We start from the raw sequence: 26862 nt of genomic DNA, 5'->3' as shown, positions 1-26862 counted from the left end.
CGCTCAAGCCTGAAGCGCAACAACGAGTGGCAAATCTGCCGTTTTCCGGCGACACCCTCTTCGGGAAACACGCAGATGACGAAATGGCCAGGATGAAGGCCGAGGCTGAAACCCTGATGGCTGTGGGCTTGGAGAAGCCAAAAGAAAAGAAACCCTACCGCCAGTTCCAACGTCAGTTCGGGTCGCAGGGTAGAGGAAGGGGACAGTCTTCTGGGCAACAACAGCAGCAGCAACAACAGCAGCAATACAGAAGACCCTTCCAGAAACGTCAGAGGGGTAGAGGTGGACAGCAGTCCTCTACCGCGAACACGGGCCCGGCTGGGTCTCGCCCCTGAGCGGTTACTTCCCCTTCGTCCGTTACCCGCTCCGGTGGGGGGAAGCGTTCAATTTTTTCTGGCAGAGTGGAGAAAAATTACTCAGGACAAGTGGGTGCTGAATATTGTTTGCAATGGATACAGTCTTCGGTTCATCAGCCCTCCTCCATCGATTCCTCCGGTCAGCTCGCAGTATCAACTGCGCGAGCTCCAGGCGGAGGCCGACATCCTTCTAAGGAAAAGGGCGATAGAAGATGTACCTCTGTCTCAAAGAGGAAGAGGTCTGTACTCCCGGTTCTTTCTGGTCCGCAAAAAGGACAAGAACGAGTTCAGGCCCATTCTGGACTTGCGACAGGCAAACAAATGGATTCGCAGAGAAAAGTTTCGCATGCTGTCGTTGCATCAGATTTATCCTCAGCTGCAGCGGGGAGACTGGCTTTGCGCCATAGACCTACAGGATGTGTACTTCCATGTGCCCATTGCACACAAACACAGGAAGTTCCTGCGATTTCAAGTCGGCACCAATCACTATCAGTACACGGTACTTCCGTTCGGGCTGAAGTCTGCGCCCCGGACGTTCTCGAAGTGCATGGCAGTGGTAGCGGCACACCTGAGGAAGAACAAGGTGTTTGTCTACCCGTACCTGGACGATTGGTTGATCAAGGCCTCCTCCTCCTTCTCGGAAGCTCGAGCACACTTCCAGACAACGTGCGTTCTTTTGAACAAGCTGGGGTTGCACATCAACATGTCCAAGTCTGTCCCGACTCCGGTCCAGTGCATCCAGTACTTGGGAGCCTCCATCGATATGCTGTCAGCAAGCGTGTCTCCTTCGGAAGAGTGACGTTTATCACTCCTTCGGAAGGCTCAGGCTCTCATGTCCACTCCATCCACGACAGTGAGGACGGTGTCTTCTCTGCTGGGATCGATGGCCTCTTGCATCTTCCTGACACCGCATGCGCGGCTGCACATGAGACCGCTGCAGGAGTGCTTGGAAGATCAGTGGGACCAGAGGAGAGGATCTTGGGATGACAAGATACAACTGTCTCTGCATGCTCTTCAGTCTCTGAAGTGGTGGTGTTCAGCGGAGAATCTCCTCAGAGGGGTTCCCTTCCACAAGGACATTCCCACTCAGACTATCGTGACGGATGCTTCTCTCCACGGCTGGGGAGCGCACTCCCAAGACCTACAGATTCAAGGGACGTGGTCCCCGTCGGAGTCCACGTACCACATCAATTTCCTGGAACTCAGGGCTGTTCACTTGGCACTGAAGGCTTTTCAACCGTCCTTCCGGACCAACTCGCTGCTTGTACAGACGGACAATACGACCACGATGTATTACCTCAACAAGCAGGGGGGCTCGAGATCACGCACTCTGTCTCAGGAGGCGCAGGCGATCTGGCATTGGCTTCTGGCTCGAGGACTCTCGATAACGGCCACTCATCTGCCAGGTGTGCAGAATGTTCAGGCAGACGAGCTGAGCAGACTGATTCAGGAAAACCACGAATGGGTCATAAACGACGAAGTACTAGGAGAAGTCTTTGCAAGGTGGGGCACTCCAGACATAGATCTGTTCGCCACCCCCGAAAACAGCAAATGCCGAGACTTCGCCTCCAGGTACTACCAGTCGGGGGACACTGGGGAACGCGTTATGGATCAACTGGTCGAACAGCTTTCTGTACGCTTTTCCACCCATTCCCCTGATTCCAGCGGTTCTCATCAAGCTCTCCCAATCCGGGGCGAAGATGATTCTGATTGCCCCGGAATGGCCCAGACAGTGGTGGTTCACGGACCTGCTTCACCGGTCTCTCCTTCCTCACATGAAGCTGCCGTGCAGGCCGGACCTTCTCACGAAGTTCGGAGGGCGGATGGTGCACCCCAACCTCTCGTCTTTGAGTTTGGCGGCATGGCTGCTGAAATAGTGCAATATGGCCATCTGAATCTCCCAGAGGCTTGTATGGACATACTGAAGGAGGCTAAGCGACCTTCCACTAGGACTTCTTATGCTTACAAGTGGAAGAGGTTTTGCATATGGTGCAAGTCTAAGAACTATGACCCTACGACATGCAAGGAAGATCTCATCCTTCCATATCTGCTACATCTGGCGCAGTCTGGCCTTAATGTCCATTCCATTAAGGTTCATCTGGCTGCTTTGACTGCCTACAGGAAATGTCCTTCACAGACTTCATTCTTTCAGATCCCGGTGATCAAAGATTTTTTGGAAGGCTTGAAGAAAGTGGTCCCTCCTGTCAGGCTTCCTTCGCCTTCGTGGGACTTGAATGTGGTGTTGTCCAGGTTGATGAAGGAGCCTTTTGAACCTATTCATAAGGCTTCGTTGCAGCACCTGTCCTGGAAGGCGGCGTTCCTCGTGGCCATTACATCGGCCCGCAGGGTGAGTGAAATTCAGGCGTTGTGTTGCCAAGAACCTTATACTGTATTTCATGCTGCTAAGGTTGTTATGCGTACTCACCCTAAGTTTCTTCCCAAGGTTGTTTCTGATTTTCATATCAATCAGACTATATCTTTACCTACGTTCTTTCAGAATCCTTCATCTCCAGCGGAAAGGTCTTTGCATTCCCTGGATGTTAGGAGGGTGCTGAAATTTTATCTGGATAAAACCAGGGATATTCGTAGGTCAGACCAATTGTTCATCAATTATGGATCTGTCAGGACGGGTCTTGCGACCTCTAAGCAGTCTATCTCTCGGTGGATTGTGTCCTGCATACAGCTGTGTTACCAAAAAGCTAATACGACCTTAGGAGGTAAGCCTAAGGCTCATTCCACCAGGGGCAAGGCTGCCACGACAGCATTTCTCCGTAATGTTCCGATTGCAGAAATTTGCAAGGCAGCCACTTGGAAGTCGGTTCATACCTTTGCTAAGCATTACTGCCTGGACTCTGATGCTAGGGCAGATGCTCAGGTTGGACAGGCTTTGCTGCGAAATCTGTTCGCACAATAGTGGTGTTGATTCTATTTTCTCCACCGCCGCTTTGGTGTGGGGATGGGCTTGCCATTCTATTCACTAGATTATGACTATACACAGAGATCCCCTACTACAGAAGGAGTAGTTTCTGTCCTGTAACTCCAGTTCTGTAGTAGGGGTATCTCTGTTATAGTCATAAGCGCCCGCCCTCCTCCCCGGTGGAGCGAGATATTCATGTACGAAATGCTACAGGTCTGGCATGTTACGCCTTCAAAAAGAACTGAAAGTAAGTTGGACCTGCTGTGCATTCTGGGATACTGGGAGAAGGTTCTGGAAGATTCTCTTAAAGGCACAGTATCCTGTTTTGAGCCACATAATGGCAGCCTATGGGGCTTGTCTGTCCAGGTTCTTCTCTCTATCATTCCTGAGGAAGTTTGCTGTTAAAGCAATGGAAATCCGTACAGGCTTTTGCTGTTTTGTGGATTTTATGGTGGAATTTCTAGTTGAAGTACTGGACAGTGTAGCTTTTTTTAGGCTGCATTATCTGTCTTTAAATTCTCTCTTAAGTGTCTATGCTTTTCTGCATTTTTTGACACTGTAAGAGATCATTTTTGATTGCTCCGGGGTCCACGCACATGGGCGGGACTATTCACTAGATTATGACTATAACAGAGATACCCCTACTACAGAACTGGAGTTACAGGACAGAAACTACTCCTTACTTAAGGCACTTCTAAACCTGAAATACGGCATTCTGCTAAGACGGCAGGGCTCACTGTTTTAAAATGGTGACCGTTTGAGCTAACTCGAAGTTGAATAATATTGGCGGTTGCCAGACAACTTTTTATGGTGACACATGTGTTGTAACTTATATTTGTACAATAGTAATATTTTGTTGTTATCTCAAAAGATGCGTGACACAGTTGGTATAATTACATGCAATCACAAACGTGTGGCATTTGATGAGACTAACACTCTTAACATCTTGCGCATCTGAGCTACTAGATAGTAGCATATATAGCTTAGTGACATTGGGACAATACATATGCCTTGGTACCTTGTAGGCATGGTCAAAATCACCAAGCCACATGAGATGCACAAATTAAAGCTCGCTGTTATAGCATGCGAATTTGTAGAAACAATTCTAGTTCATATTTTCTTATCTTCTTTACAGATCCTCAATACCTACATGTACTTCAATATTCACGACCTATAGTAGTCGTGTTTTCTCTTGTATGCAGGTATTTACTTGATATTTTATTGGTTCTTCTGAATCAGCATAGTGATGTCCTGCAATTTATTAATCATGTAATATTACATTCGTTTTTTATCCAAAATATAAAGACAAAAATAAAGATAAAGAAAAAAAATATGAAATACTTTAAAAAAAGTATTTCTTGCAGATTCGTCTTGAAAAAGCATTTTTATTAAAACTGCTGTATAACGCCCATATGGATTATCTAAACACAACAGGTATGCTGTATTAACTATAGTACCCTGTCAGTAGTAAAAGAACAATTGTAAATGATTTTCCATACAGATTGAGCAGATATGTTTGTTTTCCTTTTGCGTTTACTCATGAAATCATCCACAATGAATCATTGTCCGTAGTAAAAGAACATGTAAATGATTGTCCTTATAGACTGAGCAGATATGTCTGTCTTTGTGTTTACTTATAAAATCATCTACAATGAATCACAATGATAGGCATGTTAAGTAATAATTGCCACTGGCACTTTATTTCTCCCCGTCATTCTCCCTGTTCTAGCATCTCTGTTTTTGTTATTGTATGGATATGAATCTGAGCTGTCTCCCGATGAATATGCTTAAAATGAATTGAAGTCTTTTTCTGCAATATCAGCATTGTACTTGATTGGATATAAATTTGAGGTGTCTTCTGATGATCATGCTAAAAAACGATCTGGAGTTGATTTCTGTTACATCACAAATCTTTCCTTGATGACTATATTTCAAATCTGGGTCATTCTTTGCTAACATTTTGTAAATATTGTGGTTTTAATATTATATAGTAATGTTTGTTTTGTATGTATTTTTATAGCCTTGAAGTAGTCCCGTTGGGACGAAACGCGCAGCGTCGGCTATAAATTTGGTGTTGTGATTTTAACAAGAGAATCATGAACAAAAGAATAAAGGAAAAATACGATTTATTTGCATGATTTGGAAGACGCTGTGTTAATGTTCAACTATTTGATCTTTACGTATTACTGTTAACCTTAGAAACTGTGTATGATAACAGATGTGTGCTGAGCCAGTTTGCTTTTTGTGTTTATGGCTTTCCAATAAGAGGGGACTTAGGAAGGTCATGTTCCCGGCTCTTAGCACCATATTCCAATTTGAACTACTATACACTAGACTGACTGGTGCAGGTCTCTAGTGCCTTGACCTCCTTTTTCTTGTGATAATATAATACAATATTAAAGAGGTATGGAGTATACCACTGTCACACCTCATCTTTTTGAAAAGGAGCAGCAGCACAGAGGCTTGAGTTGCACAGAGCCTGATGCACACACATTCAAAACCATTTCAAACAGGTTGGTACCTGTGTGCCTATATAAAGTCTAGTTACCTAGGCTGTGGTGAGGTTCTCTTTATAACAGTGACCTGCTAGGTAACGGCAATTTCTCATTACATGGAAAACTAAAGAATCAACGCAAACAGCAGATCTCTGAGTGGCAGCAGCAGGATTTTCAGGGTGCTGACGTGGAATATCATTAGAGGTAAAATGGTGTCAGAATTTGCATATTCACCACAACTTCAATGAATCAAGGCATTTATAGAGCACGCTACTCACCTGTGAGGGTCTCAAGGCGCTGGGGGGAGCTGCTACTGCTCAAACAGCCAGGTCTTGAGTAGGCTCCTGAAGGTCAGAAGGTCTTCGGTCTGCTGTAGGAGGATGGGGAGGGAGTTCCAGGACTTGGCGGCGAGGTAGGAGAACGATCTGCTGCCGGTGGTCGTTCTTCGGATGCGGGGGACGGTGTGAGCATTTATAGAGCACGCTACTCACCTGTGAGGGTCTCAAGGCGCTGGGGGGAGCTGCTACTGCTCAAATAGCCAGGTCTTGAGTAGGCTCCTGAAGGTCAGAAGGTCTGCTGTAGGAGGATGGGGAGGGCGTTCCAGGACTTGGCGGCGAGGTAGGAGAACGATCTGCTGCCGGTGGTCGTTCTTCGGATGCGGGGGCAGTGCGAGGGCGAGGTCGGAGGAGCGGAGCTGGCAATTCGGGGTGTAGAAGGTGAGTCGTCTGTTGAGGTATGTTGGTCCGGTGTTGTGGAGTGCCTTGTGTGCGTGGGTGAGGAGCTTGAAGGTGATCCTCTTGTTGATGGGAAGCCATGGCAGGTATTTCAGGTGGGGGTGATGTGGCTGTGTCGAGGATCAGGCGTGCCGAGGCGTTCTGTATGCGTTGCATCGTTTCAGTAGTTTGGCCGGGGCTCCTGCGTAGAGGGCGTTTCCGTAGTCCAACCTGCTGCTGCCGAGGGCATGGGTGACCGTTCTTCTCGTTTCTGTGGGGATCCACCTGTAGATCTTTTGGAGCATGCGGAGGGTGTTGAAGCAAGAGGATGAGATGACGTTGGCTTGCTTGGTCATGTAGAGCAGTGTTTCCCAAACTGTGGTCCGCGGACCCCCAGGGGGTCCGCAGGCTGCAGTTTTAAAAGCACTGAAAGTTCCATGTATAATTAACAGTTTTCAAGCAAAAATAAAAGTGTCAAGATAACATCAATGATTAAGTACCTGCTGGAGAGAGATGAGAGTTTAGTCCTGTGGCAGCTTTGAATTGTCTAATGTAGCACCGAGGGTTGGTTAATATACCTACTGCAAAGAACATGTATTAAAATTAAAATACTAAAAAAACAGGACTCTCAGGCAAGAAGTCCTAGATCTTGTTCATGATCAAAAGACCGCCACAAAACTTTCTCTTGATTCCCTGTTTTATAATATCCAATTTGCCTATTTGGGTGTCCCTTATTAGAAAGTATGTTCTATGCTGCAGGCCTAGTTGTTGCATTGTAAGGTATAACTAAGGTATAACTAAATGCTAACGCAAACCTCAGCTCTCCAGGGCCGGAAGAACAATTCAAAACGTAGAATTTTTGTTTGTGGTCTCAAAAGCTCAAATTGCTTCTTCCGCGCAAAAATTCTTACACTGCAGCATATTTACTATGTTTCTATCATTAGCAAGTGCATCTCATGGTGGCTTCGGGTAAATATTCCGCTATCCTCCCAGCCATACATTTCCAAAGCAGCCAGTACTTGCTGTGACCTTCTAAGAATCGTTTACAACCAGGGAGACCATATTTTGTAAACCAAAACCCTGGACATTTCGCAAAAATAGGAGGAATACAATTTGATGTAAACCGAGCATCACAGAATGACAGCCTCATCAACATAGAAATACAGAAGAGGTACTAAGAAAATGCAATGCAATTTTTAAACTCAGTATTATATCTGTTAGCTAAATTGCATTCTTGAAACAGCGTCTAACTATCCCAGCTTTGGAAAACATAAAAACTTGCCTGCCAGTGTTTACAGTCCACCCTCTCTAAAAACCTGGACAGGAGCAGCTTTTACATATTGCATATTTTATGTGCATAGGTCAGTGGGTTACTGATTTTGTCAGATTCTTTTGTTACTGTGCCGTTCATAAGTAACAATCGTAATCTAGCACAGTGACCTATAAACTGTCATCAAAAAGATGCTTGCAAACTGGTGGTACAAGTTAGTAACTTTTTTTTTCTAGTCTTTCATTATGCTGATGCTGCAAAAAATGTTTATTAGGGTGGAAATACTATTTTATTGTTCAAGTCAATGCTAACCAATGTGTTATGTTCTGAATCTTGCGTTTGTGCTTCTCCAGACCAAGCACTCTTTACAAATGCCTACCAGTATGAATGACATGTGAATCCTATACCTTGTAGTCCCCTTTGCCTTATGTAACACTATCTATACACTGATTTACACGTATGATTTACTGTCTCTATATGTGTCTGATGTAAAGTGCTCTGACATCCTACAATGGTGTGAGAGATGCTATCAAACATATGAAATACATATGATGGGGGCTATGGAGAAATGAGAGGCGCTGTTGAAGGGTGATAATAAGGGAATCATTAAAGAACCCCAACAAAGATTGTGGTATCCTAGTGAACAGTAAGGTCTTCATTTACTATTCTTTATAAACTAATACAATTCAATATATAATGATAAATGTGTTGTAGACTGCACCATTGTATCCTAAATGATCTTGAGAGGAGAGCATCCCAAAGCCCCCTTTGAAGTGGTCAGGCTCACTCACTGCACTTGGTGCACACAGTATGGGGACTGGTCTGAAAACATTTGCCAGGGCTGCTTTGGGTTTCCAGTCTGGCCCTGGCAGGAGCAGGAGACCTGTACCGCAAAATAAAACCAACCATTTAAGTTAGTCACCGAGTTGCAGCACCAACCTTCCCATCAAAATCTTAGGTTTTTTGCAAATTCTTTCAATATATAATACTCAGGGGGATATTTACAATAGAAGTGGAGGAGCGTGTCGTTAGCCTCCTTGGCTTAACAACACGCTCCGCCACTTCAGAAACGCAGGGCTGCACCATATTTACAAGAATATTGTGCAGCCCTGCATTTCCTCCTGCGCTGGCGCTACACTTAGCAGTGTAGCGCCAATGCAGGCACCCTTGCACCATAGTGCAAGGGTGTCTGCGTGAAGGGGAAGATTGTTTATGTACAGGAAGCTCCCTCTTCCTGTACATAAACAATCTTGAAATGTCGTTTTGTCACTTCTATGTGTGCCGCTTAATACAGCACACATGGAAGTCATTTTTTCTAAAGATTATTTATGTGTAGGAAGGGTCACCTTCCTGAACATAGACAATCCAAGGCGTTTTGCTTTTTCCATGTGTGCTGCACAAGGCAGCACACATGGAAAAAGCAAAAACAAGGAGAAATAAAGCATTTCTCCTCGTTTTGACAAGTTAAGACCTGGTTTTCCCTGGGCTTAATTTTGGTGCTGCCTCCTATTTCCGCTGCCCTTGTAAATAGAGGGTGTCCTCAAAATCAATGGGTGTTGCAGTGGAACGGCCACCGCAACACCCACTGCCCACCCCTTTCACACTAAGCATTGCGTGATAGGGGGCCTTATACAAGGCAGCGTTAAGCCATGTTGAGTGGCTTAACGCTGCCTTGTAAATACGGCGAAGCCCCTATCGCCGGGGTAACATCGCAAATAGTGACGTTTCTATGGCGCTAGGGGCTTGTAAATATGCCCCTAAAATCCTTAGTAATTCGAGTATATTTTTGTGTGCACAGGTGTGTTTATTTTTTCAAATTACTGTTTTAATGTTTGAAATGTAAATCCTACAGATTGCATGGGGGTCCCCGAATTTCAGTGGTGACTCAATGGGGGTCCTCCGAAGTCAAAAGTTTGGGAACCACTGATGTAGAGAGTTGAGTTGAGGATGAAACCAAGGTTGCGTGCTTGGTCGGTGGGTGTAGTGGCTGCACCCAGGGCAGTAGGCCACCAGGAGTCACCCCAGGCTGAGGGGGTGGAGCCAAGGATGAGGACCTCCGTCTTGTCTGAGTTCAGTTTCAGAGGGCTGTTCTTCATCCATTCTGCGACGGCTGTCATTCCTTCGTGGAGATTGGTCTTGGCGGTGCCAGGGTCTTTGGTGAGGAAGAGGATCAGCTGTGTGTCATTGGTGTAGGAGATGATGTTGAGGTCGTGCAGTCTGGCGACGTAGGCGAGTGGGGCCACGTAGATGTGGAACAGGGTCGGGCTGGGGGATGATCCTTGGGGTACGCCGCAGATGATCTTGGAGGTTTTGGATCGGAAGGGGGGGCGGGGCGGGGCGGGGGGGAGGTTGGATGCTCTGTGTTCTGTCAGAGAGAAAGGGGGAGGTCCAGTCCAGTGCTTTTCCACGGATTCCTGCATCGTGGAGGTGAGTGCGTAGGGTGCGGTGCGGACAGTGTCGAAAGCGGCTGAGAGGTCCAGGAGGATGAGGGATGCGGTCTCTCCGTTGTCCAGCAGGGCCCTGATGTCATCGGTGGCGGTGATGAGGGCTGCTTCGGTGCTGTAGTTGCTGCGGAACCCGGACTGGGACGGGTCCAGGATGTTGTTCTCCTTGAGGTAGTGGGTCAGCTGTTTGTTGATGGCCTTTTCGATGACCTTCGCCTGGAACGGGAGCAGTGAGATGGGCCGGAAATTCTTGAGGTCCATAGGGTTTGCCTTGGGTTTCATGAGCAAGGCATTGATTTCGGCGTGCTTCCAGTTCTCCGGGAAGGTCCCGGTCTCGAAGGAGAGGTTGATGACCTTGCGGAGGTGGAGTGCGATGGTGGTGCTGGCTTTGTTGTAGATGTGGTGAGGGCACGGGTCTGACGGGGAGCCGGAGTGGATGGTGCTCATGATTTTGATGGTGTCGTCGTCGTTGATGTTGGTCCAGGCGAGCAGGGGGTTGCTGTGGGTGGTGTCCGTGGTGGTGTTGGTTGCCCTGGTGGTCTGGTTGTCGAAGATGTCGTGGATGTCGGTAATCTTGCGATGGAAGAAGGTGGCCAGGTAGTCGCACAGGTCTTGCGATGGTGGGATGTCGTGGGTGTTGGAGCTGGGTTGGGAGAGTTCTTTCGCAATGTTGAAGAGCTCTTTGCTGTTGTGTGCATTGTTGTCGAGGCGGTCCTTGAAAGAGGTCCTTTTAGTTGCTCTGATAAGGTGATGATGTTGTTGCATAGCGTTCCTGTGGGCTGTTTGGTTCTCCGGTGTCTGTTTGTGGCACCATTTCAAATCCAGTTTCTGGCAGTGTTGCTTGGAGGTCTACAGGTCTGCGGTGAACCAGCTGGTGTTCCTGTTGGTGCGTCTGCCGGAGGGGTTTTTGACCGGGACGATGGTGCTGGCGCAGTCGTCGATCCAGCATCTGAGGTTGCTGGCGGCGGCGGGGTCGGTGGGGTCAGCGGGTGGGCTCCGGGCGAGGGTGGTGGTTAGCAGGTCTTCGGTGATTTTGCTCCAGCAGCGGCGTGGGAGCTGTTGGGTGCGATGGTGCGTGGTAGGTTTCTGGAAGGTGAAGTGGATGCAGCGATGGTCGGTGGTGTAGCTGAAGGATACGTGGGAGCTTGCAGAGAAAATAGGATCCAGCGTGTGGCCGGCGGCATAGGTAGGCGTTGTCACGAGCTGTCTGAGTCAGAGGTTGGCGAGGTTGTTGATCAGGGTGGTGGAGTTGGTGTTGTTGTTATTCTCGAGGTGGAAGTTCAGGTCTCCTAGGAGGACGTAGTCCGTTGATGCGAGGGCATGCGTGCTGATGAAGTCGGCGATGGAGTCGCTGAACTGTGGTCAGGGTCCGGGGGGGGCTGTAGATCAAGGTTCCTCTGAGGGTGGTGTTGGGGTCGGTATGTATCTGGAAGTGCAGGTGTTTGGCGGTGTTGAGGGGGTCTTCGGAGTTGGTGGAGACCTTCAGGGTGGGCTTGTGGATGATGGCGATACTTCCTCCAACTCCATTGGTGCGGTCTCTGTGGGTGATCTTGTAGCCCTCCGGGATGGCTATGGCGAAGTCGGGTGCCGAGGTGTCGTTCAACCAGGTCTCTGTCAAGAAGACACGTCCGGGGCGGTCGTGTAGAGCAGGTCCCAGAGTTCGATGGCATGTTTGCGTGCGGAGCGGATGTTCAGGAGTATGCAGCGGAGGTGGTTGAGTTTGGTCCTGGTTGGCGGCTCTGGTGCTGGAGAAGCTGCAGTTCCGGCAGAAGAGTCCTTGAGTGCGCTTGGAAGCAGGTGTGGTCTCGTCCGATGTTGAGTGCGTGGAGGGTGCTGGCGTCTTAGCTGAGTCGGGCGTCATGGCGCTTGGGGGCCCAGGGGGTTCTGGTGCTGGGTGCGGTCCAGGTACGGACGGCGCGATGGGCTTGCCTTAGGCAGGAGGGGGGAATGGTGAACAGAAGGCAAAAGGCACAGACGAAGGGGAGAGAAACGGACACAAAAAAGAGCAAACCGGCAAACAAGCAGAAACAATGCCAAAGCAATTTACCAACACAAAATGCAAAATCCAATGACAGTGCAGTACAAGCCTACAGCCTACTGGAGGAGGGCTTCGAACTCGCGTTCTCAGCAGCGGCAGCGAACTGGAGCAGGGGCACAACAGGTGGTGCTGTTGCGGCGTGGGGAGCGACCTGCCTAATCAGGGTCAAGGGTTGCTCCCTTGTACAGTCCGCTCAATGAGTTAAGCTTTCGATCTAGAGGCCTTTTTTTAAGCTACATGTCTCTCACACCTTAAGTGTACATGTTCTGTGGGCAAATAAGCTCTTACAACTCTGCCCTGCTAGGTCTTTTCTGCAGAAAATGGAAGTTTGCACTTGCTGCTCTCGACGAGTGGCAGAAGCTTGCTTTGCTTCTGCCATGTTATCCCTATTCTGTAAGGCAGTGAAGCTTGCACTGCTGCCTCCTGATTTATACCTGACCTTTGATTAGAAAATTCTTGTGCTGATGCTACACTAGCTGTACCTGTCCTCTGAAGGAGGGAAACTTGCACTGTTTCTGCCCAATGTGTAGCTGTTCTATGAAGAGGTGTGGTTCCGCTGCTGTTGCCCCCTCTCATAAAGAAAATAAAGGATAGTTTGAATCCACCCACATTCTCTGCCTAGACCAGTCGAAGCTTTTATTGGACCCAGGGCAAAATGAATAATGGACCCTAACACAGAGACTCTTGTTTCATTCATAGCTTCCCAGCTTGACCAATCTGGGCAATTACTTTTCTTCCATCTGCCTCCTTTTCAGTGTTTATCCCATTTGGGAGCATCTTGAAATAATTCAGTTCAAGATGTGCACTGTGCAGTAATGTTGTTCCATCTATAACAATAAAGACCTTGTATTGGAGGCACAAGACAACCGACTTGCTTCTTGGATCACAAAACAAATTGTCATCAGGGCTGAAATGGGTAAGAATTTGATATCCATCCAGGATCTGAATTGCACAATGTCTAACCAGGAAATCTGGTTTCAATCCTAGTTTTAAAGCTTGAGTAAACATTGTTGGCCCTTAGCACTAACTTTTCATCACTGTCTACTTTACAATGATTTTCATATGTACGAGATCCTTGAAATAGGGTGTATTCTGTACAACATGCAGTAAGTATTGTGTATGGTAAAATGGACCATATTGTTGATCCATTTATATAAAAAAATAAAGACTTGTATTGAAGAAACAAGACACCTTGAGCCATTAATAATAATGTCACAGGCTGAAAGGGAGTGGTCCTCTCATTTTAATAAAGGCCATTCAGGGCAGTGATGTCACCTAAAGTGCTAAAGTGAAACAGTCCAAAATACAACTTTGATGCAAAAGTTATAAATAAATTGTCAGTCAGTGATACTAGTAGTGCGGCAGAAGGTCCAGAATGGGCTAAGATGTGTTCTGTTTAGCCTTCAGGGAGCTGCTTTTCTAGACAGGATTCGGCAAGCGGAGACTTATGGGATTTAGGACCACTGAGAATTATGGGACCTGGCCATCACTGCCTTTTTTCAATTCCTCTATTGACACTGGTAGCGAGGTAGATGTTTTAGAGTAGGGCCCATAGTTTGCAGTGTCAAGGCCTATGCACTCCAGTTGCCTACACCCAGTAAGCTGCAAATGTGGCTAGGCAACGTGAGCATGTCGATTTCATCGCGCAGGCTACCATTACAGTGACTCACCAAGTGAAACATGCTGCACGTGCTGACAGCCTCACCAACAGCAAGTTACGAGACTTCTTCAAGGAGTGGGACAATCAGCTTTTTTATTGTCGCAGTTACCTATGTATCAAGATTCACCTGTGAGCTCGTCTTACATGGTAGCCTATTTTTTTCAGCTCACGTGGCCATCTTAGGGTTTGCAGATATAACAATGACAAACTGAGCTTATATTTGTTTCCAACTCCTGATGGCTTCTCCTCATTACCAACAAGTCTTAATCATTTTTTTATGTTCTGGCAGAGACTGTTATTTTATTTTTATTGAATGGACGGAAAGTTTTCAATATTCTAGCTTTTCTTTCGATTTACATTTTTTATTTACAAAGCACTCGTACACCAAATGACTTAGGGCCAGATGTAGGTGAGGGACATTTACCGACTCATAAATACCGAATTTTACCGATTCGGTATTTATGAATCAGTAAATATGAAGGAGGGAGATGTAGCTAATTTTTTATTTAGAAATACCGAATCGGTAACATTCGGTATTTACCGAGTCGGTAAATACCGAATCGGTATTTCCCATTGATTCCTATGGGCTGTGAAACCCATAGGAATCAATGGGAAATACCGATTCGATATTTACCGAATCAGTAAATACCGAATGTTGCAAGGGGGCAGGGGGTGTCACTTTGACACCCTCTAGCACCCGAAGTAAAGGCATGTGTGACATGTGGCACACATATATGCCCTAAGCGCATGTCTGTGTGTCACATTGCACAGTGTGCATGCACACCTGGATTCGGTATTTTACCACACAATAGGATTGTGTGGTAAAATACAGACTCTTAAGGGCCTGTGACAGTCTCAGGAGTGTCACCTACATTTGGATTTACCGAATCGGTAAAATTACCGATTCGGTATTTTACAGAATCGGTAAATTTACCGAATCTGTAAAATTATGGCCCCTACATCTGAAAACCCAAATACCGGTCGGTAACGGCCGAATTCGGCCGTTATCGACCGGTATTTGCTCTCCTACATCTGGGCCTTAGCACTGAGAATATTGAAGCAAGATGAATCTAACCGGCCATACTAGCAAACGAGTGTGTTTTTAAGGCATTTCTGAATGCTGAGTGATTCTCAATTTACTGTATGTTAAGCAGAACATCATTTCAGAGTTTAGGTGCCAGAAGATGAAAAGAACAGCCTCACACTCTGGTTTTCTTCACTCTTGAGAAAAATAAAACTGCATGAGAATAGGGACCCATATGGAGTTGGTAGGTTTAGAAGGGATTAAGTACTTGGAGAGCTCTGATTTTTCCTAATTAAAAAAGATCACATGCACTAACAAAACGCCTTTAAGTAAAATCTTTGAAATAGGCCTAACCAATAAAGTTCTCTGTTGGCCACTGAGACAATATCAAATTTCCGTGTGAAACATGGGGTAATTTTGGCAGGGTCTCCCTTACCATGCAGCCTCTAAGACACAAACCCATGACTATTATGAAAGCTCCCTCGCTATCTGATCTTTGTTTCAAATGGAAATGAAAGCAGGACTATATTGATGGCCCCTTCACTATAGTGCTGTTGCCATATGAATTTTATTTCACATTGAACAAAAACAAGACTAGCAAGCAAGTCTTCAATGTAGTCCTGCTTTGGTTTCTTTGTGAATTGAAGCTACACAAGGCAGTTCATCAGGTCTTGCTGTAGTAGATTAATACAAACCAGGCAAGAATGCATATATGTGCCCTGTTGCATGTCTGTGTTTGCACATTACAAAATTAAACTCAGTCTTGGCTTTGTGAACGCTTCTTTTTCTGGGGTAATGGGTTGGGCATGAATTGCGCTAACATGGCAATAAATTTAAACCTAAAATGTATTCTCACCATGTGATGGCTACTCTGCTCTTTTAAGCTGCCCCTTGGAGGGCTAGAGAATACAAGCTGCTGGGAGCTGCATGTAAGCTAGGCAGTTTTACTTGTGAAGGTTGGTACTTGGTTTTCAGTAATATTGACACTCAAACACTGCAGACAGTATGGAAACAATTTAAGTCCCTGATCCGCACATGGTGGGAAGTGAGAACTCCTTTCCGCTTCTTTCTACTTATCAGATATTCTACCAATGGAAGATTGCCTCAATAAGCAAACTATCCTCCAGCACTCTAGTATGGGCTCTGGTCATGAGGTCACTTCCGCTGCATTCAGAATGCAGCGCATTTTGGGCCTGTAACTAACTGATGACGTCATAGAAGGACTGTCCAAGACTGACGTATGACTCCTTTTACTTGAGAAAGCCAATTAACAAATTAGAAATGTATATGACATCATTTAGAAATTGCTAACACAGTAGGCCTTAAATGTGCACGACAAATAAATGTATGGTCATTTCTTTCTCTGCAAAATGGAAAAATATTGTGAATTAATTGAAACTGCTTGGCTTGAAGAAGAAAAAAGTTATGTCAGTGAACACCGCTCACTGCTACTTTTTATATGTCAGTTTCAATTAAGGACCTGAAACTTTAAACTTTTTTTAAAATCAAAGCTGCGTTAAGTATAGTAATATATATTTGCAGGTTGGCAAGTTGGTCCTCTTTATTAAAGTAAGTCCCCACTTTGCAAACATTAAACTAGTGATTTAACTTTGAGCACTCAGTTGAACAGCGCTCTCAACAGTGCAGATTTGATTGTTACAGAAATTCACAAGTGAAAATGGAAGTAAAAAATTCTATAAGAGCAAGAATAATAAATAAAAAAAGGCTCCGTATTAGGACTACCCATAGATTCAGTAGGGTAATGCCATGATTACAGCCTTGATATGTAAGACATACAGCCATAACACATCTAGGTGCAGTCATTGTACGCCAAAGTGCAATCTGATACATTCTCAAAGGTCAATTGCAGTCTTAACTGCCAAGGCACACCCATCATATAAGCAAATCATAAATACCAAGCACGGCCAATATCTGTCTCGAGGAGCCATGCCTCGATGGCATAAATACCGTTTCAGATATCTGTGTACGGATTAAAATGTCCAAAAGAACATGACATGGGCAGAAAAATAATAATTCTGCTGATGAAAAAAAAGATTTGCAACCTGTCTGATAAATTAAAGCATTAATACTAGAATGGATTTTTCCTCCTGTCTCCGGAACAAGTATTTTATTTATAATTCGAGCACAAGTATCTTAACAGAATAATATAACTGTATCACTGTATTTTTTTTCAATAAAAAAACGAAATAAAGGTTTAAAAAAACAAAAAAATGTTAATGACATATATTAGTGGGCAGAATATTTGGTTTACCAGTTTTGGAAAGCAAATTGAATAGACCTATTGCCATTGAATGTCTGAGTCTGACTACTTCCCTTCATGGGAGTTCCCTGAGACAGAGAGTAGTATATCTAGATATTGGTCCTCTTTGTCCAGCTTCTTGTGGAGTGCAGCATGGTTCAGATGTTTTGGTTCTCTTGCAGAACATTACTCTTCCCAAAGCATATCTTTAATTTACTCTTGTTGACAAATTCCTCTAGAGCTTGTATTTTCCTTTGTATCCCAACAGAAGGAAGATCCAACAAAACAAGGGGCCAGATGTAGGTAGCCAAATACCGGTCGGTAACAGCCGATTTCGCCCGTTACCGACTGGTATTTGGCTTTTGAGATGTAGGTGGGTCGTTATTTACAGAATCGGTATATTTACCGATTCGGTAAATTTACCACTTTGGTATTTTACCGAATCGGTAAATATACAGATTCTGTAAATCCATATGTAGGTGGCACAGTTTGCAGTGCCACAGGCCCTTAGGAATTCTTATTTTACCACCCAATCCTATTGGGAGGTAAAATACCGAATTCCAGTCTACATGCACATCTGTGCATGTACACCTATGCCATGTGACACACAGACATGCCCTTAGGGCATGTATGTGTGCCACATGGCACACAAGCCTGCAATTGGGGTGCTACAGGGTGTCAAAGTGACACCCCGTTCCCCCTACCAGGATTCGGTATTTACCAATTCTGTAAATACGAATCTGTATTTCCCATTGATTCCTATGGGCTTCAAGGCCCATAGGAATCAATGTGAAATACCGATTCAGTATTTACAGAATCGGTAAATACCGAATCGGTAATTGAAAAATAAGAATTACCTACATATGCCTCCTTCCTATTTACCTACTCTTAAATACCGAATCGGTACGATTCGGTATTTAAGAGTCGGTAAATAGGAATTACCTACATCTGGCCCAAGATGTTGTGCGCGTGTAAGCCCAGGTAATTCTCACATGCCTACCAGTGGTGAAAAGGAAAACAATCCCAACAGCTAGTTCAGGAAGTCACTGACAGGCAGGGGAAGACACAGGGATGCAAGAGGGCACTTAATTCTTGTGCCAACACCCTGAGTTTCAAGCAGGGGTAAAACCATTATGAGTCCTCATCTGAACTTGTACTCCTGTCGCTGAGTAATTTGATCATCAGCGACAGCAATAGGTTTGGTGTGCCCCACTGGTCCAGTTTCAGCTGTAGTGTTGGCCTTTTATGTTAAGATTGTTGAATGTGTCAGGCATGTCCACAAATGTGGAAAAAGGAAGGTTGTGAGCATGTGTTGCTCCCTTCAGTCGGTCTGTTTATTCATAAGGTTCATTCCTTTTTTGTAAGACAACACAGTAGTCCAGTTAGAGTTCAGTGAAGGTAGATATTCACCCTTTGAGGTTACAAATTATTAGTCCGACAGATGGATTGATCCTGGGACTAATAATTTGTAACCTCAAAATGTGACTATTCTCATGTACTATGAAGAAACCGGGAACGCAATATACTTCCAATAGATTTTATTATTTCTGAACATCATAACTAGCCTTGAGAAAGCCCTGGCTCAACCTGCCACATAGGGCGAAACATGTGACGTCTGTCCCCTTTTTCTTAACAACCTGCCAAAAAGCATGATATAAAAGAGTGGATTGGCCCTAAAAAGTGATGAATGGAAATAAAATATCTACCTTCACTGAGCGCTAACTGGACTACTGTGTTGTCTTACAAAAAAGGAATGAACCTTATGAATAAACAGACCGACTGAAGGGAGGAACACATGCTCACAACCTTACTTTATCTTGCTAATACGAGGCTGAAAGGTCCAGAACCTTGAGCGACGTTCCTCCAAAGTCTCATAGGATTTCATATCCAACTCCAGGATCTCTGGACCGTCCTTTTTCTTGAACTCATGTCCACAAATGTGGGTATTCATGTTGTCTTCAATATTGGGTACTTCCTGATAATTTCTTGAATTACTATGGCATTGTCTAGAGTCATTGATTACTTAAGGAAGCTGATTTTCTTTTATGGAATTCTAATCGTGGAGGAAGCCAAGTACCACGAATCTACAAGGATGTGATTTGTAAACAGTTTGACTGTTGAACCAAACATAGCAATCATTTTTTGATTGTGTAACCCTGTTTGCAACCCTTCTTTGTGGATGGGCATAATGAGGCCTCTTCTCATGGAGAGAGAGGACTAACCCTAAATACCCTCCCATGTCTGCAGTGACATCAACTGAACTAAGGAAAATGAAACATTTGAACAGTAACGGAGATAGGGAAGAGCATTTGGCCCCCCCACATGTATTGTATTTTATAGGCCCTAAAGCAGCCCAAAATCCTCTGCTTATCCCTGCCATGAAGGAAAGGCCTAGTCCGACCAAGTTTGTTTGATTTATTCCCCATATGGTGCCAACGGAGGCTTGCCTTTTATCTCCCGGCCCGATCCCTGCGATCCGAATCTCTGTTTCTTGCGGTGGTCCCTCGAGTAAAAAGGGCCCGCATTGGGGGTCGCTCCTTTAGGCTGAAGGCACCGCAGCTTTGGAATGCTCTGCCATTGGCATTATGCAGCACTTCTAATTTGCTGAGTTTTAGGAAGGGCCTTAAAACCTGGCTTTTCGTCCTCTAGCACGTTCTCTTTTTTCTCTGTTGATTTTTACTTATTTTACTGTGTTATGTTTCTCTTTTATGAGCTGCCAATAAAAGCGCCGGGACACTCCAATGGAGTAGCCGTGCGCTATAGAAATCCAAATTAACATAACATAACATAACATAAGATCTATTATGTTGAAGGCTGTTGATAAGTAAAGGATCATTAGAGACACAGGTTGCATGTTATCCTTCATAGTCAACTGTTGTCCCTGTGTCTGCATTCTGTTGGAATCTGTGTTTGCTAGGGTGCCAAATCCCAAATATCAATCGGTCATATCTAATTCAGATTAAAATATCCTTGAAACGGTTTACTCCCATCCTGCTTAGACATAATATCCAAAAATGGTAATTTACGAAGTGGCAGTTTTTGGAAGGTTTAGTGATAACTGCTATAGAATTGGAGTTCTGTAGTAGGGGATCTCTGTGTATAGTCATAATCTAGTGAATAGTCCCGCCCATGTGCGTGGACCCCGGAGCAATCAAAAATAATCTCTTATAGTGTCAAAAAATGCAGAAAAGCATAGACACTTAAGAGAGAATTTAAAGACAGATAATGCAGCCTAAAAAGGCTACACTGTCCAGTACTTCAAATAGAAATTCCACCATAAAATCCACAAAACAGCAAAAGCCTGTACAGATTTCCCTTGCTTTACCAGCAAAATCCCTCAGGAATGATAGAGAGAAGAACCTGGACAGACAAGCCCCATAGGCTGCCATTATGTGGCTCAAAACAGGATACTGTGCCTTTAAGAGAATCTTCCAGAAGCTTCTCCCAGTATCCCAGAATGCATAGCAGGTCCAACTTAGTTTCAGTTCTTTTTTCCGGCTCCTGCAAGCAGGACCCTGGAGCATTGAGCTCTCCCTTTTCAAGGGTTTTTTTGGTGTTTTTTCACTAAATTCGATTTTGTGTACTTTTAAAGTACTTTGGTGACTTTCTTCTTGGTTTTCTGCACTCTTTTGTTGTCCATAATGCCTGCAATATTTGACAAATGCCCGGAGTGCTCCAGGAAGAAGGCCAAGTCAGACCCCCATGAGGTGTGTATCCTCTGCCTTCCCTCTTCCCACATCCCAGAGGAGTGTGTGATCTGTAGAGGCTTCTCTGGCAGGACCCTGAAGGACAGGAGGAAGATCAGACTTCAGGGACTTGAAGAAAGAAGACTGAAGGCTCAAGGTGGGTCTGGAGGGGCTTCTACTGCCCATGCTGAGGCCTCTGGGGGGCTCCCCAGGGGCAGGAAGTCCAGCAAACGTCCAAGGTCTCCGTCTGGGTCGGTTGCTATGACCACGACGTCGAGAGGAAGGTCCACAGCCAGTTCCCGGTCTCCCCAGGGCTCTGGGTTGAGAAAACGTCGCCCGTCGAGGGACTTACACAGGCCGCCGTCGAACCCGGTGTCGATTTCCTCGTTGTCGCCGTCGGCGTCGAGTGGACGGCATCGGAGGGCCCGGCGTCGGCGCTCGCCGTTCGCCGTCGAGGGCGAGGCCATCGTCGAGGCCGCCATCGAGGACGGCAAGGTCGCCGTCGAGGCGGAAGAGGTCTCCGGCGCTGAAGAAGTCGACGTCAAGGCGATCGAAGAGGTCGACGTCGAGGAGATCGAAGAGGTCGACGTCGAGGCGATCGAAGAGGTCGTCGTCGAGGCAGTCGAGGTCGCCGTCGAGGCGCCAGCGACCGTTGTCGAGGTTTAGAGGTTCGTCCATCTGGTCGGGGTCGACGTCGAGGCATAGAAGACGGTCGACGCCGAGGAGTGCGAAACGGTCGACGCCGAAGGGCCGCTCGACGTCGAAGGAACCACGGTCGACGTCTGAACACCGGTCTTCGACGTCAGGGGGTCGTAAGGACAGGCCGAGGACTGTGGGGGGCTCCCCTCAGTCAGAACAGGATGGTGGCTTGCCGGGAACGGCGTATTCGGAGGTGTATACACCAAAGAAGACTGTTATACAGCCTCCTCCCCCTCCTTTGCCTAGAGGGCCTCTTCCGAGGGCTTCAACGCCTCCTCCATTGCCTCCTCTACCTGCTCTTCCGTCAGGACCGCAGGCCCCGGTGCCGGGTGCTCCTCCTCCGGTTCCACCGAGATCGGTGTCGATGCCCAGTCTTCCGACACCTCCGAAGAAGACTCCTAAGTCGAAGGTTCCTCCTAAGCCCAAGACGTCCGACCCGGGGAAGCCGGCGGAGCGTCCCAGACCCAGGAGATCGAGGTCACGCTCAGGACGAAGGGACAGATCTAGGAGTGGACACGGATCCTCCTCGAGATCCAGACATCGCCATAGGAGGCATCGGTCCAGGTCCCATTCGGCCTCTGGGACCCGTTCATATTCGCCTACGTTGTCGGATTCACCGGAGACGAGGGTGTCTCCGATAGATGACATTGGCACGTTCCAGGAGGTTCTCCTGAGAGGGGCGGCGAAGTTGGGGATCAAGGTGACGGCCCCTACGCCCACAACTTCTGTGATCTTCGAGACCTTGCACACGAAGCACCTGTCTCGCCCCCTACTGCCTTTGGTGCCGGGACTGGTTGAGCCGGCTGAACAGCTCTTCCTTACGCCGGCGGTGGTGAAAGCTGCTCCCTCCAGGCTTGTCAAGAAGTACAGGGCTCCAGAGTCGGACCCGGCCTTCTTGCGGAAGGACCCAGTGCCTGATTCAGTGGTTGTGACGGCGGCTCGGAAACTACATGCTACCTCCCCGTCCTCCACTGTGCCTCCGGTCAGCTCGCAGTATCAACTGCGCGAGCTCCAGGCAGAGGCCGACATCCTTCTAAGGAAAAGGGCGATAGAAGATGTACCTCTGTCTCAAAGAGGAAGAGGTCTGTACTCCCGGTTCTTTCTAGGACAAGAACGAGTTCAGGCCCATTCTGGACTTGCGACAGGCAAACAAATGGACTCGCAGAGAAAAGTTTCGCATGCTGTCGTTGCATCAGATTTATCCTCAGCTGCAACGGGGAGACTGGCTGTGTGCCATAGACCTACAGGATTCATACTTCCATGTGCCCGTTGCACACAAACACCGGAAGTTCCTGCGATTTCAAGTCGGCACCAATCACTATCAGTACACGGTACTTCCGTTCTGGCTGAAGTCTGCGCCCCGGACGTTCTCGAAGTGCATGGCAGTGGTAGCGGCACACCTGCGGAAGAACAAGGTGTTTGTCTACCCATACCTGGACGATTGGTTGATCAAGGCCTCCTCCTTCTCGGAAGCTCAAGCACACTTCCAGAAGACGTGCGTTCTCTTGAACAAGCTGGGGTTGCACATCAACATGTCCAAGTCTGTCCCGACTCCGGTCCAGTGCATCCAGTACTTGGGAGCCTCCATCGATACGCTGTCGGCAAGCGTGTCTCCTTCGGAAGAGCGACGTTTATCACTCCTTCGGAAGGCTCAGGCTCTCCTGTCCGCTCCATCCACGACAGTGAGGACGGTGTCTTCTCTGCTGGGATCGATGGCTTCTTGCATCTTCCTGACGCCACATGCACGGCTGCATATGAGACCGCTGCAGGAGTGCTTGGAAGATCAGTGGGACCAGAGGAGAGGCTCTTGGGACGACAAGATACGACTGTCGCTGCATGCTCTTCAGTCTCTGAAGTGGTGGTGTTCAGCGGAGAATCTCCTCAGAGGGGTTCCCTTCCACAAGGACATTCCCACTCAGACTATTGTGACGGATGCTTCTCTCCTGGGATGGGGAGCGCACTCCGGAGATCTGCAGATTCAAGGGACGTGGTCCCCGTCGGAGTCCACGTACCACATCAATTTCCTGGAACTCAGGGCTGTTCACTTGGCGCTGAAGGCCTTTCACCCGTCCTTCCGGACCAACTCTCTGCTTGTACAGACGGACAATACGACCACGATGTATTACCTCAACAAGCAGGGGGGCTCGAGATCACGCACTCTGTCTCAGGAGGCGCAGGCGATCTGGCATTGGCTTCTGGCTCGAGGGCTCTCGTTAACGGCCACTCATCTGCCAGGTGTGCAGAATGTTCAGGCAGACGAGCTGAGCAGACTGATTCAGAAAAATCACGAGTGGGTCATAAACGACGAAGTACTAGGAGAAGTCTTCGCAAGGTGGGGCACTCCAGACGTAGATCTGTTCGCCACCGCCGAAAACAGCAAATGCCGAGACTTCGCCTCCAGGTACTACCAGCCGGGGACGCTGGGGAACGCGTTATGGATCAACTGGTCGAACAGCTTTCTGTACGCTTTTCCACCCATTCCCCTGATTCCAGCGGTTCTCATCAAGCTCGCCCAATCCAGGGCAAAGATGATTCTGATTGCCCCGGAATGGCCCAGACAGTGGTGGTTCACGGACCTGCTTCACCGGTCTCTCCTTCCTCACATGAAGCTGCCGTGCAGGCCGGACCTTCTCACGAAGTTCGGGGGGCGGATGGTGCACCCCAACCTCTCGTCTTTGAGTTTGGCGGCATGGCTCCTGAAATAGTGCAATATGGCCATTTGAATCTCCCAGCGGATTGTATGGACATACTGAAGGAGGCTAAGCGACCCTCCACTCGGACTTCTTATGCTTACAAGTGGAAGAGGTTTTGCATCTGGTGCAAGTCTAAGAACTATGACCCTACGACATGCAAGGAAGATGTCATCCTTCCATATCTGCTACATCTGGCGCAGTCTGGCCTTAATGTCCATTCCATTAAGGTTCATCTGGCTGCTTTGACTGCCTACAGGAAATGCCCTTCACAGACTTCCTTCTTTCAGATCCCTGTGATCAAAGATTTTTGGGAAGGCTTGAAGAAAGTGTTCCCTCCTGTCAGGCTTCCTTCGCCTTCATGGGACTTGAATGTGGTGCTGTCCAGATTGATGAAGGAGCCTTTTGAACCTATTCATAAGGCTTCGTTGCAGCACCTGTCCTGGAAGGCGGCGTTCCTCGTGGCCATTACATCGGCCCGCAGGGTGAGTGAAATTCAGGCGTTGTGTTGCCAAGAACCTTATACTGTATTTCATGCTGCTAAGGTTGTTATGCGTACTCACCCTAAGTTTCTTCCCAAGGTTGTTTCTGATTTTCATATCAATCAGACTATATCTTTACCTACGTTCTTTCAGAATCCTTCATCTCCAGCGGAAACGTCTTTGCATTCCCTGGATGTTAGGAGGGTGCTGAAATTTTATCTGGATAAAACCAGGGATATTCGTAGGTCTGACCAATTGTTCATCAATTATGGATCTGTCAGGACGGGTCTTGCGACCTCTAAGCAGTCTATCTCTAGGTGGATTGTGTCCTGCATACAGCTGTGTTACCAAAAAGCTAATAAGACCTTAGGAGGTAAGCCTAAGGCTCATTCCACCATGGGCAAGGCTGCCACGACAGCATTGCTCCGTAATGTTCCGATTGCGGAAATCTGCAAGCCGGCCACTTGGAAGTCGGTTCATACCTTTGCTAAGCATTACTGCCTGGACACTGATGCCAGGGCAGACGCTCAGGTTGGGCAGGCTTCGCTGCGAAATCTGTTCGCACAGTAGTGGCGTTAATTCTCTTTTCTCCACCGCCGCTTTGGTGTGGGGATGGGCTTGCCATTCTATTCACTAGATTATGACTATACACAGAGATCCCCTACTACAGAAGGAGTAGTTTCTGTCCTGTAACTCCAGTTCTGTAGTAGGGGTATCTCTGTTGTAGTCATAAGCGCCCTCCCTCCTCCCCGGTGGAGAGAGACATATTCCTTTATGGAATGCTACAGGTCTGGCGTGTTACGCCTTCAAAAAGAACTGAAACTAAGTTGGACCTGCTATGCATTCTGGGATACTGGAAAAAAGGTTCTGGAAGATTCTCTTAAAGGCACAGTATCCTGTTTTGAGCCACATAATGGCAGCCTATGGGGCTTGTCTGTCCAGGTTCTTCTCTCTATCATTCCTGAGGGATTTTGCTGGTAAAGCAAGGGAAATCTGTACAGGCTTTTGCTGTTTTGTGGATTTTATGGTGGAATTTCTAGTTGAAGTACTGGACAGTGTAGCCTTTTTAGGCTGCATTATCTGTCTTTAAATTCTCTCTTAAGTGTCTATGCTTTTCTGCATTTTTTGACACTATAAGAGATTATTTTTGATTGCTCCGGGGTCCACGCACATGGGCGGGACTATTCACTAGATTATGACTACAACAGAGATACCCCTACTACAGAACTGGAGTTACAGGACAGAAACTACTCCTTACCACTGTTGCTCAGGAATAGATCTTGACTTCAGCTAATTCTAATATCATTGTAGGAATATTGACTTTAAAATCTATCCTGGAAAAGAATCACAAATTGAGGCAGTGTGAGGATCTGGGTGTCCTATATGATATGGCTGTGGAGCCTTATCGTGAAGTACCCTCACAGAGACCTTTGTGGGTCCAGTCAGTATCATTTACTCAACCTTAGCTCAACCCTGGGTAGCTGTGAGCAGTAGGGCTTTGCAAGGGAACTTAGTGTAAAGCATTTAACAGCACCACACAACAAGAAAATTACACACCAATAAAGACACAAAACTAATTTATAAAAACAGATCTTTTTTTATGAACCTTTAGAGACTATTAAAATTCATCACAGGGTCCCGGAGATCCAGATTTTAGAACTTTTTATCACTTTTAAATGCAACAGCAAACAAGCATGCACAAACATAAAGTTAGAGAACTTGAAAAGTTGGAAAGGTTAGTGTGTGTTTTCGGCCTGCCTTGGGCGACCAAATGCAACAGGGACGAGGTCTAGATGCCTGAAAGGATACTTGACAGCTACTTGGCCACCAGGGTGTTTTTAAAGCATGATCCTAACTTTAGACATCCACCGCCATAGTACCAAAAATAAACACCTTTCTGAAACGACACGAATCCTAATTGTGCATGTTTGATTCTATTCCCAAAACAACAGCCTTGGTTTCTAATACAGTAGACCATTTGGCCCTGTCTAGCAGCCTTTTCTAATACATTGGTTGCCAAAGAGTTCCTTATCAGCGCTAAGAAGAGCTTCCAGAGTGAAACTGCCTTCTCCCTGAATTATCGCCTGGACAGTGGAAGCCTTTTGCCTGGAGGCTATAAATAGCAGTG

General features: G+C 46.7%; 2 protein-coding genes across 6 annotated transcripts in view; both read left to right on the top strand.

The window, feature by feature from the left end:
• The window catches only part of LOC144786115 (melanin-concentrating hormone receptor 1-like), a 78420-nt gene that overhangs the window by 30928 nt on the left and 20630 nt on the right, over positions 1–26862 (top strand). The gene's annotated exons all lie outside the window — the stretch shown is intronic.
• Positions 1–26862, top strand: part of LDAF1 (lipid droplet assembly factor 1) — a 294437-nt gene that overhangs the window by 248423 nt on the left and 19152 nt on the right. For 2 of the 5 annotated variants that reach the window (XM_078665070.1, XM_078665071.1), the window contains 2 exons: positions 4409–4475; positions 5294–5354. In XM_078665070.1, the coding sequence (XP_078521196.1) occupies positions 4409–4475; positions 5294–5339 (113 nt within the window). In that variant the 3' untranslated portion in view covers positions 5340–5354. Of the gene's footprint in view, positions 1–4408; positions 4476–5293; positions 5355–26862 lie in introns of those variants that run through there. The other 3 variants (XM_078665073.1, XM_078665072.1, XM_078665076.1) reach the window with 2 other exon arrangements.

This window comes from Lissotriton helveticus, chromosome 10 (genome assembly GCF_964261635.1).
Source record: "Lissotriton helveticus chromosome 10, aLisHel1.1, whole genome shotgun sequence".
NCBI classification, from domain to species: Eukaryota; Metazoa; Chordata; class Amphibia; order Caudata; family Salamandridae; genus Lissotriton; species Lissotriton helveticus.
This window is presented reverse-complemented; position numbering and strand designations above follow the sequence as displayed.